This window comes from Euleptes europaea, chromosome 4, assembly GCF_029931775.1.
Source record: "Euleptes europaea isolate rEulEur1 chromosome 4, rEulEur1.hap1, whole genome shotgun sequence".
Classification (NCBI taxonomy): Eukaryota; Metazoa; Chordata; class Lepidosauria; order Squamata; family Sphaerodactylidae; genus Euleptes; species Euleptes europaea.
The window spans coordinates 76,386,646-76,399,463 of NC_079315.1; the positions used below are offsets into that span (position 1 = coordinate 76,386,646).

The following is a 12,818-nucleotide window of genomic DNA, read 5'->3' on the forward strand; positions in this document are numbered from 1 at the left end:
CCAGCCCGGCCCGCCAGCGGCTGCAATGGCGGAGGCTTCTGTGGGAGAGTCCGGGGGCCACCGCCAATGATGTCGGAGATTCCCCACCCCTGGGCTACAGCCTCCCCCATCCGGGGCAGGGCAGAGCCGGAAAGGCCAGCGGCTTGGAGGAACCACGTGTGCCAGCAGAGAGGGCTACGCGTGCCGGAAGTGGCACCCGTGCCATAGGTTCGCCAACACAGCCCTATGGCATTATACCCCACTGAAGTCCTTCCCCTCCCTAAATCCCGCCCTCCTCAGGCTTTACCACCAAATTCTCCCGGTATTTCCCAACCTGGAGTTGGCAAGCCTAAGTAATGAGGATAGATGTTGATTCACCATTTGCCTCCGGTGTGGGAGGAAGCAATGGGTGGGCCAGTGATCATTGTTGGCGGTTTTTGAGCTGAGTAGCCCTGCAGCCTTGGCTGGTAGTGCCGCAAGGGCCACACAGCTTGGCTTGCTCCAGAATAGTGTTGCCAACCTGCAGGTTGTGGCTGGAGATATCCTGCTATTACATCTGATCTCCAGGCGACAGAGATCAGTTCCCCTGGAGAAAATGGCCACTTTGGAAGGTGAACTCTATGGCATTATACCCCATTGAAGTCCTGGCCCTCCCCAAACCTCACCCTCCTCAGGCTCCACTCCCAATATCTCCAGGTATTTACCAATCCAGAGCTAGCAACCTTACTCCAGGATCATTTTATCTTCACAGTCTGTCCCTGATTCTGGCCCCTGAATGCGTGGCTCCCTAGTTGTTCGGGTATCTCTGCCTACCAGCTTACCTGTGCCCTCTTTATCCTCCCTACCCTTCTCCCAGTTGGACATTTTTTGTGTTGTCTGTCTGCTGCTTCCCAGTATTCTTCTTCCAGTCTGCATTGTCTTTGGTCAAACTTCCTGGCTCAGAGTCTGGCCTGCTACTGACTTTACCTCTGGGTTTCTCTCTCTTGTGGACCTGCCCTAGCGCTTGCTTTGACTCTGATTCTCCTCTCTTGACACGTTTAGTTTGATGTGAGCTCACTTCCTTACATCTCAGCACTACCAGCCATCATTTTCTAAATATATCCCATGGGCCCCACAAAAATATCAAGGTTTGCTTGAACACAAACCGGGCTTGTTTTCCAATCTATGCAAAGTCATTATGGAGCCAGAGGTGAGCTGGGTGGCAACCAGAGACCGAGCTTTTTCAATAGTGACACCTCGTTTATGGAATGCCCTTCCCCCAGAGGCTTGCCTGACACCTACATTGTTTTCTTTTGGGGGCCAGGCCAAAACATTTATGTTCACCCACAGTTTTGATGAAGGGATTAAACTTTAACACAATTTTAGTCTGGAAACTGTTATCTTAAACTCAGAGGGGTCTCTTTTTATGCTCTGTGTTTTTAACGCTAGGGTGGGTTTTTATTGCTGGATGTTAATTAATATCTTTTAATGTTTCATTTTTAATCACATGCTTTATAAGCCACATTGGACAGGATCCTTCAGAAGCTGCATTAACGTTTTCTAAATAAATAAATATAGGGATTTCACAGTGTATCTGTGATGAGCTTGGTAAGAAGAACCTCCAGTTGATGTTTAAAATATGATCTGACCCTGATAAGAAAACGTGACCTGGCCCTACATTGCCAGTAAGAGGTTATGTGACTCTTTTCTGATCAGAGTGTAAATGCATGACAAGGAAAGATCTTCCTTTGCTGTGGTCATAAGTTAATCACACAGCCTTCAATCCATGCTGGGCAGTTTATAGTGAATGGACTTGTTGCTAAAGCAGCACCTTAGTAGCCACTGCTCTGATCACACTTAGATCCTTGGCCAGGAACTGTTTTTAGTGGATGCCATTTTGAGTGGACTGCTTGCTCCCTTCTGAAAGCTTATTTAAAAACATAGAATGTTTTTCTCTGACCCGAGGCAGCTAATAATAATTTTAAAAATTCATATTCTAAAAACATCAATAATATTAATGTAAAACTAATTTAAAACTAATCGAACATATTCAGCAAATAGATTACTACTACCCACAAACCCTTCTAAATTGTTCTGTCACATATTTTCTGGTATTGTAACAAAGCATGGGCCTTCCTGACAGATTCATTAAGACCATTTCACAATATGGGTCCCAACAAAAATTCCTAGAGTGATGTGACATCATTTCCAGGTCTTTCCCAGAACTGACATAAGGCTGTCACCTGATGGCACCTCTCATGCCCCCCCCCCCAACTCCAACCAGTTGCCAGCTGCTGTCTGGCAACCATAGCTCCAGCATAATATATGCATAGCAGCTTTTTAAGCAGTTTTATTAATATTCTTTCCCCCCCTTTCCGCAGAGATTTTCTCTGGCTTTCAACCAGAATACTTTTCTTTTGCTACCATTCATTCCCCTATTCTCATGTTCTGTTTTTCTAATATACCCCCACATCTTTACAACTGGAACTTCCCTGATTCTCAGCTGTAACCTCTAAATCTTAGTGATTCAGTTAAATTCTTCCTGAGTATAATTTTACACACCCTGACCTGGTTAGCCCAGGCTAGCCTGATCTCGTCAGATCTCAGAAGCTAAGCAGGGTTGATCGTGGCAAGTATTTGGGTGGGATGGGAGACCTCCAAGGAATACCAGGGTCATGATGCAGAGGCAGGCAATGGCAAACCACCTCTGAATGTCTCTTGCCTTGAAAACCCCACCGGAGTCACCATAGGTCAATGTGACTTGACAGCAAATAATAATAGTAACAACAACAACAATAATAATGTTACACAAGTTGTTAAGGGCTTTGGGGGTTCCTTAGGTTTCACTGCTATCTCACTTGTGACACATGAAATAGAGATGTAGTGATGAGGTGAGTGAGACATCATGCCAGCAAGAGCCAAAAAATGCAGTTGTGAAATGGCCTCTGGCTTTTTATGTATATGTGAATTAGATATTGCCCACAATTGTGGGGGACAATGCATTTGTGTGAACTAGTCCTGTGATGGGCAGTAAGTAGTTGACTTGCACAAAACATGGGTGCCTTGTCTTCAGCAAACTTTAAATATAAACTGTAAATATAAATATAAGGCTGTCCTGAAAACCTCCAGACTAACAAAGACTACAGTCCACAATAGCCATGCAGATTAGCTTTGGATTTCACACATTAACAGATCACCTCAGGATACAATGTTTCCATATTAACATACCACACCCTCATTAGCACATTATCTTGATACTTACAGGACAATGATTAGCACATTACCTTTGATACTTTTTGCAGGACAATGATTCAGCTCAACCCAACCCCTTTCTGACTATATATTACTCTTCCTACACACTTGATACTGAGAGACATTGTCCTTCAGTGTTACTCCTCTGAAGATGCCTGCCACAGCTGCTGGCGAAACGTCAGGAAAGAAAATACCAAGACCACGGTCATACAGCCCGGATAACCTACAAGAACCAATGAACTCTGACCGTGAAAGCCTTCGACAATATTTTGTAAATATAAACCAATTATTTGAGAGAACTACGTTAACTGTAAAAAAATGAGTTTAATAAATGGAGTGATCCAACCTTTCAGGGAGCCTTCCTTCAGTCTAAGGAGTCTTCTTTCAACTTAAGTGGCTCTTTTATTGGAGGAAGAGTCACTTAAGTTGGAGGAAGGGTCCTTAGGCTGGAGAAAGGCTTCAAAGTTTGATGCCACCCATTATTTAGAGATGAATTCCAGAGGGATAGCCATGTTTGGTTCTTGTAGGTTATCCAGGCGTGTGACCGTGGTCTTGATAGCCATGTTTGTCTGTTGCAACAAAAAACGAGAGAATTTTGTGCTATTTTATATACTTACTAATTCATTGTGCCAGAAACTAACAAATGAGTGAGTTCTAGATCAAATCAAGACTGAACTCTCCCTAGAAGCTAAAATGACTGAACTGAGCCTATCGTACTCTGGTCACATTATGAGAAGACAAGAGTCACTGGAAAAGACAATAATGCTAGGAAAAATTGAAGGGAGCAGGAAAAGAGGAAGACTCAACATGAGATGGATTGGCTCAATCAAGGAAGCCATGGCCCTCAGTTTGCAAGACTTGAGCAAGGCTCTTAACAATAGAACATTTGGAGGTCAATAATTCATAGGGTCGCCATAAGTCGAAAGCGTTTGGATGGCACTGAACACGCACAGGTTGTCACAAAATGAACACAAAAGGCTACACTGAGCTCATGTGAAAATTCAAAGATTAAATTATATCATCTGAGTGATTAGTAATAAACTGGCTAAGGTTATTGATTAGTGGACTAAATCACTAATGTGCACTTTTATTCTGTACCATTAGCCACTCCCAGGTTCTTTTGAGACTGATAAAATCAGATTTTTATGTTAAGACTGGCTAAGTAGCTGGAGTAACTTTTGTTACTTGAATGTCCTGAAGATTTAAGATAATTTCCCCACTGGTTTCTGAGTATTTTCTGTGGTAAGGTCTGATTTGTGTCCACTTACCTGTTTGCATACCCTGAACGGCAGAAGAGCATTGCTGGCTCAAATGACATATATCACATTAGAAGATAAAGGAACCCTTGAGTGTATGTTTGCTATTGCTGGATTTGTGATAGTGTCATTTCATTCAGTTTGGGGGCACAGTTGGCACCAGGCTTTGTTTACCTGGCTTGTAAAATCTTATGCCATAACAAACGGATCACTCTTTTGTTACAGTTTGTTATTTGGTGGTGATTTAATTTTCAGGATGCTTTGGGCAACGCTCGTAAGTGAGATGCAGTTTTTGAAATTTACAATTTAAATGCATCACTGTTCAGTTTTTCTTCAACTGTTTTTAAAAAACAACAGTGTTTGCCTTGTTTCCCTCCAGGAGTTGTCCTCATCCCAGGAGCAGCTCTTGGCCAAATCATAAGTGGTACATTGGTTTCCAAGCTGAAAATGGATTGTAAAAATGTAATCAAATTCATTGCCATGACGTGTTCAATAGCGCTGGCATTAAATTCAGTGTTTTTGTTTGCCAAATGTGGAAATGAACCTTTTGCAGGTGTATCTGAAACCTATAATGGGTAAGTAGACAAGTGTTAGCTGCTTTAAGAAATGTCCAAAATGTACCGTTTTCTCAAAGTGTAAAAATGCTAAAACAAATACATCATAAAAACTAAAAACATACACGAATGTATAAAGTACAATAAAGCCAAATCAAAGTTTGTATCTGTTTCTGGAATGAGCCATGAGACATTCAATGAAATCCTAAGCAGTGTCACACCCTTCTCAGTTCATTGAAGTCAATTGACTTAGAAGGGCGTAACTTTGTTTAGGATGTCACTGACAGAAGCACAGCTTCAGAAGCAAGGTGTTCCATAGAAGCAAGGGCATGCTTCTGATATATTGCTAGGGTTGCCAACTCGAGGTTGGGAAATACCTGGAGATTTTGGTGGTGGAGGCTGAAGAGGGCAGGATTTGGAAAGGTGAAGGACTTCAGTGGGGTATAATGCCATAAGTCCACCTTCTAAAGCAGCCCTTTTCTCCAGATGAACTGATCTCTGTTGCCAGGATAGTAGTTGTAATCCCAGGAGATCACCAGCCACCACCTGGATGTTGGCAACCCTATCTATTCCATTCTAGCATCCGAAATGATAGTACCTGGACAACATTTCACTGGCCAATCCTAAATGTTGGGGAGGGGATCATAAGGTGTCCCCTGAGATATCCAGGATTTGAAATTTCTAGGGCTTTAAAAGTCAAAAACAAGTTGGAAGCTAGTGAAGTTGTTTTAACTGGCATAATAAGATCATGGCAGTTTACTCCTGTCTACAACCAGGTGGCAGCATTATGAATTTGTTGAAATACGTGGACCATCTCCAATGTAGATGAATTACAGTGATTTAACCTAGAAGCCACCAAGATATGAATGGCAATGTCCAAGCCTCTATCTTCCAGCAGTGGAACTGTTTTGTTTGGGATAATGAGAAGTTCTGTAAATTGAGTCTGGAAAGCTGAATCTTCTTGGATGATGATTTGTCACTCCAAAACAACAGAATCTCACGTAAAACCCATCTACAATGATCATTATTTAATTACTTTTGAAGATGACTCTGAGATAAAAGACATAGGAAGTTTTTTCTTACACTGCCTAGAAAGCAGTACAAGCAGTATATTTGCTACTTTGACAGTAGTTATTTAAAAGCACCTGTCTCTCCATTCCTTTTAGATGAGATGCATGCCATTTAAAAACAACGTTTTGCTTCTCTTGACCTCTTTTCCACAACAGAATTCCAATGATAAAATCAGAAGTGATTTTGGAACTAACTGTGCTCTGTCCATCCAACTAAAACTTCAGCCTGACGGAGGCCTGTGTGACTCAAATGCTTGCTTCCTTTTATAGCTACAGAAATAACTGGGTCAACAGAACGGACCACCTTTACCTGTACTCTTTAATTTGCAAAAAATGCAGCAAGAAATGTTCATGCCGTTGTAAAATAGAATATGCTATCCTTGGCATCACTGTGACCATAATTTATGTACTCTCCATGTTTCCTGCAATTATGCATAGGATTATTTTATTAGCAGTATTGTTGTTATTACTCACATGCATATTCCAACTTTCTTCCATCATGGAGCTCAAGGCAACTTACAGGCACTGACCAGTCTCAGTCCTGCTCAGCTTCAACAAAGGTGCTTCATAATGTGTCTCCCAGCACTGTAAAGATGTCCCAGTTCTTGTCAGAACCTTCTGCTAAAGTGGTGGTTGAAAGTGCCGTTGCAGCTGACTTATGGTGACCCCATAGGGTTTTCAAGGGAAGAGGTGTTTGGAGATGGTTTGCTATTGCCTGCCTCTGCGTAGCAACCCTGGACTCCCTTGGTGGTCTTCCATCCAAGTACTAATCAGAGCTGACCCTACTTAGCTTCCGAGATCTGACTGCTGAGGTGAGAAAGACCTCTGAAACTATGGAGAGACTGTCAAAATTAATAAGCAAGAAGGACCAGTAGTTTTCATATGAGATAGCACAAATAGCTTGGTAGCATCTGAACAATTCGAATTAAAATTGGGGCTGAATTTTTGACACTTTGATATTAACACTGAAGGACCAAATTGACAGTGTAAACCTGAACAGATTTTCACCCGTCTAAGCCTATATTTATGGCTTTAGAAGGGTGTAACTCTGCTTAGGATTGTACTGTTTTACATTTACTTTCTTGCCTTCTCTTTACAAATATATGTCTTTGTAAACAAGGTATTTGAATTCTGGCATCTCTATTCTATGTCATATATAAATATTTAATAGTAATTTATAGTCATTAATGATTCGGAATAGGTTCTAATGGAATATAAAAACCCCATGTACCGGTAATTAATCCTTGTTTTTCTGTTTCAGGACAGGCATATTAAACAACTTAACTGCGCCATGTAATGAGAACTGCCACTGCTTGCGTTCAGTTTATTTACCAGTTTGCGGCGCAGATCAAGTCCAGTATTTTTCTCCATGTTATGCAGGATGCAGCTCTGTTCATGATGCAAAGGTAGTTTCATGCACTAAGAATGTAAAATTTCCCATGGGTCTCTGGGGTTTAAAAGTGTTGATAAATGTTCTGTTCTGACAATAACTATAACTACAGATTAACTCTGATTTCTACCTGATTTCTACTCCTGTGTCCTACCCTGGCCACCTTCCTCCTCTCCTGGTGCTGATGACATGAGGTCTAAAAAAGCCACATGAGACACATTCATGAATCTTTCAATGATGATTTGACTGTGACCGTAAGAGACAGAGGTTGTATACTGCATGTTGTTATTCAGCTTGCAATTAACATAGTTATAGTAGTTTGGAATCGAGTGAGGGGAGTTCCACAGGGTTCAATGCTGTCTCCTATTTTTAAAATGTTCTATATATATAAATGTATATATAATGTAAATGTGAGAACTTTAAATGAAATTATCTGCTGCTTTGGGGTTAGTTACTATGATGAAGGTAACCAGCAGTATATTTGATTGAATAAGCCTCTAGATCAGGGCTGTCGAATTGTTACGAGGGCCGGATATGACACTAATGTCACTTGGTCGGGCCGGGCCATGATCGAGAGTGGGGACAGTGGCTGCCTCGGCTGCCTCGTGGGCTGGATAAGAGCTCTCAGGGGGCTGGATCCGGCCCGTGGGCTGTATGTTTGATACCCTGCTCTAGATGCTATTGCCTCTGTCCTTGGCAACTTTCAAGCTGATAGTTAATCCTGCCCTTTCATTTTTAGATGAATATACCTCTGGCATGTTCAGTTAAGAGTTTGGAAGTATTAGTGGACCCAGCTCTTTTGCTTCCACAGTAGCCAATTTATGAGTTTTTCATCTATTCCTGGCCTATTAATGAGCCTCCCTCTTAGATTTGGCTGATCTGGCCTCACTTATACATGCTGCAGTAACCTTGAGGTTCAACTACTGTAACAGACACTACATGGAATTGTCCTTGAAGACAACTCATGAACTGTAATTAGTGCAACATGCTACAGTTTGTATATTGATGGCAGTAGCCCAAGGCTGTCAAAGATAGGACATTTTGGAGGACTTTCATTCATAGGGTCGCCATGAGTCGGAAGCGACTTGACGGCACTTAACACACACACAGCCCAAGGAGTACATATTATCCGAAGCTTATAATTATTGAATTGGCTGCTGATGTGTTTCTGGGGTTAGCTGAATGTGCTGGTAGTTACATTTAAATCTATAAGAGAACCTATGTACCCAAAGAGGACTTGTGAATTGGTAAAAGAAGAGTCCTACGAATACTTTTTCATTGCTGTAATGGTTTGAATGTCATCCAGCATCTAACAAGGGATATATATTTTACTTTCAATATAGGTAGTTACTTGTATGATCCTGTTTCTGTCTTTATAGGTATACACCAATTGTTCCTGCATTGTGAATCCTAAAACCACAGTTAACAATTTTACCAATGGGGCCATTACTGGGAAGTGCCCATCCAAGTGCACAGTCCTGCCTGCATTTCTTTTCTTCTTCTTTCTTACTGTTGTTTTTACTTTTATGGCAGTTACACCAACGACTGTGGCCATTCTCAGGTAGTTTTATGTTTCTTCTGTCCTACTCTTAGAGCCCTATAAAATGTACTAAATTTCGTTTACAGTTTTTTTATTCTTTATTCCTTTTAAGACTAGTTCTTCTCCATTTTCAGTTTTCTGAATGCATTTCAGAGAGGATCAAGTTTTAGTGGGCTGAGGGGGAGATTGTTTGGGGTGGCAAACATTTTACATTAATTTAAATTGTAATTGTTTGAAAACATTATTATAATGGGATACAGTATTTTAAATCAATGAGGTCAGTGGGCTTAGAAAGGTGGAACACTGTTTCAGATTACACTGTTAGTGTCTCAAGTATTTCTGAAGAAATTGGCTCAATGGTAGAACATCTTCTTTGTATGTAGTTTCCAGCTTCAATCCCCAACATCTCTGTTTGAAATCCCCGGAGAGCCTTTGCCTGTCTGAATAGACAATACTGACTTTGATGGTCTCACTCAGCAGTTTCCTATATTAATGAACTACTGAATTTACAATATTACATTAAAAATAAAGATTCATACATCTATAGAGGTTAGAAGCATGAGTTCAAAAATTACATGTACTGAGAAAATGCTAGATTGGAAAGTTGCTTTGGCCACATTTTCTTAAAGCTCAATTTTGGTTTACAGGTGTGTACCAGATATGCATCGATCATTTGCTATGGGTGTTCACTTGTTGTTTCTACGAATTGTAGGTATGTCTCTTTTATTTTGTGAAGGGTAAAGGTGTGCCCTTTCATAGGTGGAATTCTACATGGGAAATCTTTTGGATCTTGATTAATCTTTGTCATTATTAATTTTCACTGTACATTTGAAGTCTGAAGAATTTTGCTAAATTATGTTCACAAGTGAACATAAATAAAAAGGACCATTATTGACCCTGACCAGACGCATTTTGGCCTGTTGGCCTTCCTCAGTGGTTAAATAATATTAATCATACAAAAAGGCACCAGACATTAAAACAGCACATAAATAATCTCAAAACTAGACCAAGATGAAATGTAATGCTAATAATTCTCTGTGACCAGGAGAGAAAGGTACCTAACTAAATTACCATCAAAGATACGAGTACCTGACCAGAAGAGCAAGACACTTAAGAGCTCTTTGACTTATTTCTGCCTTTGGTCACAGATAATTATTACTATTACATTTCAAGGAGGTATTTGATTAAAGATAGCAATTCCAAAAATAAGTAATTCTGTGACGGGAAATACTATGTGTCCATTCCAGTTATAGACGCTTAGGCTTAAAGTGGGTTTGAAAGTGGAATTTAAAGGAGGGGAGAGAAGGGGCATCATGCAAGTGATCTGGGAGGCAGTCCCTGCCATAAAAGGCAGTGACAGCAAAAGGAAAGAGTAATTTGAGGAAAGGGCAGTTGAAAGGCACGGGTAGAGGTGTAATGGATTAGAGTCCTAACCTTCAAAAATGACATTTTTAGCTATTTGTTGTTTTGTTTTGTATGTGAGTGCTAATTATTCCATGTAGTATTTTGAGGAAGTCTGTGGTTATGCATTGCTTCGTGACTTGTCTAAAGATTCCTTCATGGAGTCCCATCTTGTTTAGAATACATTATGCATTTGTCCGATACCTTACAATGGTCTCTTATTGCATTTGACAACAGAATGTCAACTTTCTGAGCTTGCATTGCTAACTCATTTGTGCACTGCTCATTCTGTTGCAGGCACTATACCTGGACCAATCCTGTTCGGTGTTGCGATAGACAATAGCTGTACTTTGTGGTCTGAGGATAAATGTGGACAAAAAGGAGCCTGTTGGGTTTACAACAACCATCTAATGGCCTATACGTTAATGGGTATAAGTAAGTGGCTCTCATTAATATCACATAATGGAAATGCTCTAAATAGGTCTGATCCGAATAATTTTATGAAAAAGCTTTTCAAAGGAAAAATAGATGGAAATGTGGAAAAGATGTGGCTACTAATATATTACTTTGGCTCCTGCTTGTCTGGTTTTTTAAGCAGGTCGAACAGAAATTCAGAGGATGAAAATACGCTTTTGCTGTTCTTTGCTTTGAAGGGGCAACACCTGACATATGCAACAAGCAGCTGTCATAGATTAACCTGGCCACCAACTAAGGAGCTCAAGCCCCTGTTCCTCATGCCGCCACCTTTTGAAGTCAGGCAGGTGGAAGTCAGAGGCTGGGCTTTTTCGGTGACTGCACTATGGCTATAGAATGCCCTCCCCTTAGAGATGTGCCTGGTGTGTAGTCTTTTATGCTTTTGACACCTGCACTTCTTCTTCAGGTGTGGCCATCACTTAACATACTTTTAGAACAGAAACTCTTTTACATTTCTGTTTTTCTCGCTGATTAATTGTCGAGCCAGCATGGTGTAGTGGTTAAGAGTGGAGAATGCTGCAAAAAAGTGGAAAATGATTATAATTAGAAGGATGTATTATAATTAGAAGGATGTATTATAATTAGAAGGATGTAACTCTTCTTAGGATTGCACTGGAAATGCAGACTTATCTCTCAGCCCCATGAATTAAAATGGGACCTCTCTAATTAAAATGGACCACAACTGATTAAGTTATAAACAGTGCAATCCTAAGAAAACTTCCTCAGATGTGAGACCCATTTAATAGGATTTTGATTCGACCTGCTCAACATTTTACTGCAAAGCTGTGGTTCAGGTATCCACTGATAAAACTGTTGTGAATTTTAATTTATTTTTAATTTATTTTATTTCTACCTAGCTTTTCAAAAAAGGTGTCTAGATGGATTTAGCCTGAACTATTTTGAAACTTTTAAAAATTAGTTTAATTGTAGATTAAGCAACTAAAGGTAGGCTAATTTTCTTTGATGAGAATCAGGGATAAAGTTATTTTATGATCTGTGGCTATTCTGGTATAGGTGTAGTATTTATACTTTTGAGTATAATGAACATATAGAATGGACCTGCCTTGTTTATGGGGTATATTGAATACTTAATTGTAATGCCTTGATTAAAGTTATGTCTCTTTGAACCACATTGAGTTTTTCTTGGAAGATGAAAGGGATATGTGTTAAATAAATACAATTATACTTCCCCCCCCCTTTCAGGTGCAACTTGCAAAGTGATTTCCATCGCCTTCACTGTGGCATCCTTTTTCTTATATAAGCCTCCACCAGTTCAAACTTCTTCACAGAAGACCATTGAAATAGAGACTAGTGTGCAACTGTAGTATATTAAATGACTACAACTCTCATACGAAACTCACAGAAGAACTGAAGACTAAAGGGATTGCTTTGTAAAAACCTGCCATAGCAGCTGGACCTGCAGAGCCTGAATAATACCAGGACTGGAGCAGATCTTGAATTATCGTCTCTTTTTTTTTTAAAGTAAATATGACTCGTAAGGTTTATTTCAGTGATTTGAAACAGCAATTCATTCAGACAAAATAACATGGAATATTGTAGAATAAAAATTAGCACTTTAAAGATCTTTTTGATCAAAAGATCTAGCACCCTCAGCTACTCAGTTTGATCGGTTGCCTTTAGTTACTGTAGAATTTGCTGTTCAGTTCCTGTAGAATTTGCTGTAGGAGCATATGGACCACCCGTGGACATGTCATTACTGGGATAAAATGGTGGTGTTTCTTCCATGAAACGACAGCTCGCTGCGGACCTGTCTGGACAACTGGCACTGATGTACAAATCATGGCAGCTGCATGTGGATAAGCTGGATCACAGGTGTCCCTCTACAATTCCTCTGTATATAATCTCATAGGTTGGAGGGCACTGGGCATTAAACTGGGAGAGTGCAGTGGACTCACGCGTTAA

General features: G+C 40.3%; 1 protein-coding gene across 1 annotated transcript in view; it reads left to right on the top strand.

Moving 5' to 3' along the window:
- The window catches only part of SLCO4C1 (solute carrier organic anion transporter family member 4C1), a 47,005-nt gene extending 34,785 nt beyond the window's left edge, over nucleotides 1-12,220 (top strand). The window contains exons 8-13 of the mRNA XM_056848816.1: nucleotides 4,846-5,041; nucleotides 7,352-7,496; nucleotides 8,860-9,041; nucleotides 9,668-9,732; nucleotides 10,719-10,856; nucleotides 12,099-12,220. Of these exons, the coding sequence (XP_056704794.1) occupies nucleotides 4,846-5,041; nucleotides 7,352-7,496; nucleotides 8,860-9,041; nucleotides 9,668-9,732; nucleotides 10,719-10,856; nucleotides 12,099-12,220 (848 nt within the window). The remainder of the gene's footprint in view (nucleotides 1-4,845; nucleotides 5,042-7,351; nucleotides 7,497-8,859; nucleotides 9,042-9,667; nucleotides 9,733-10,718; nucleotides 10,857-12,098) is intronic.
- Nucleotides 12,221-12,818: the final 598 nt, after the last annotated feature.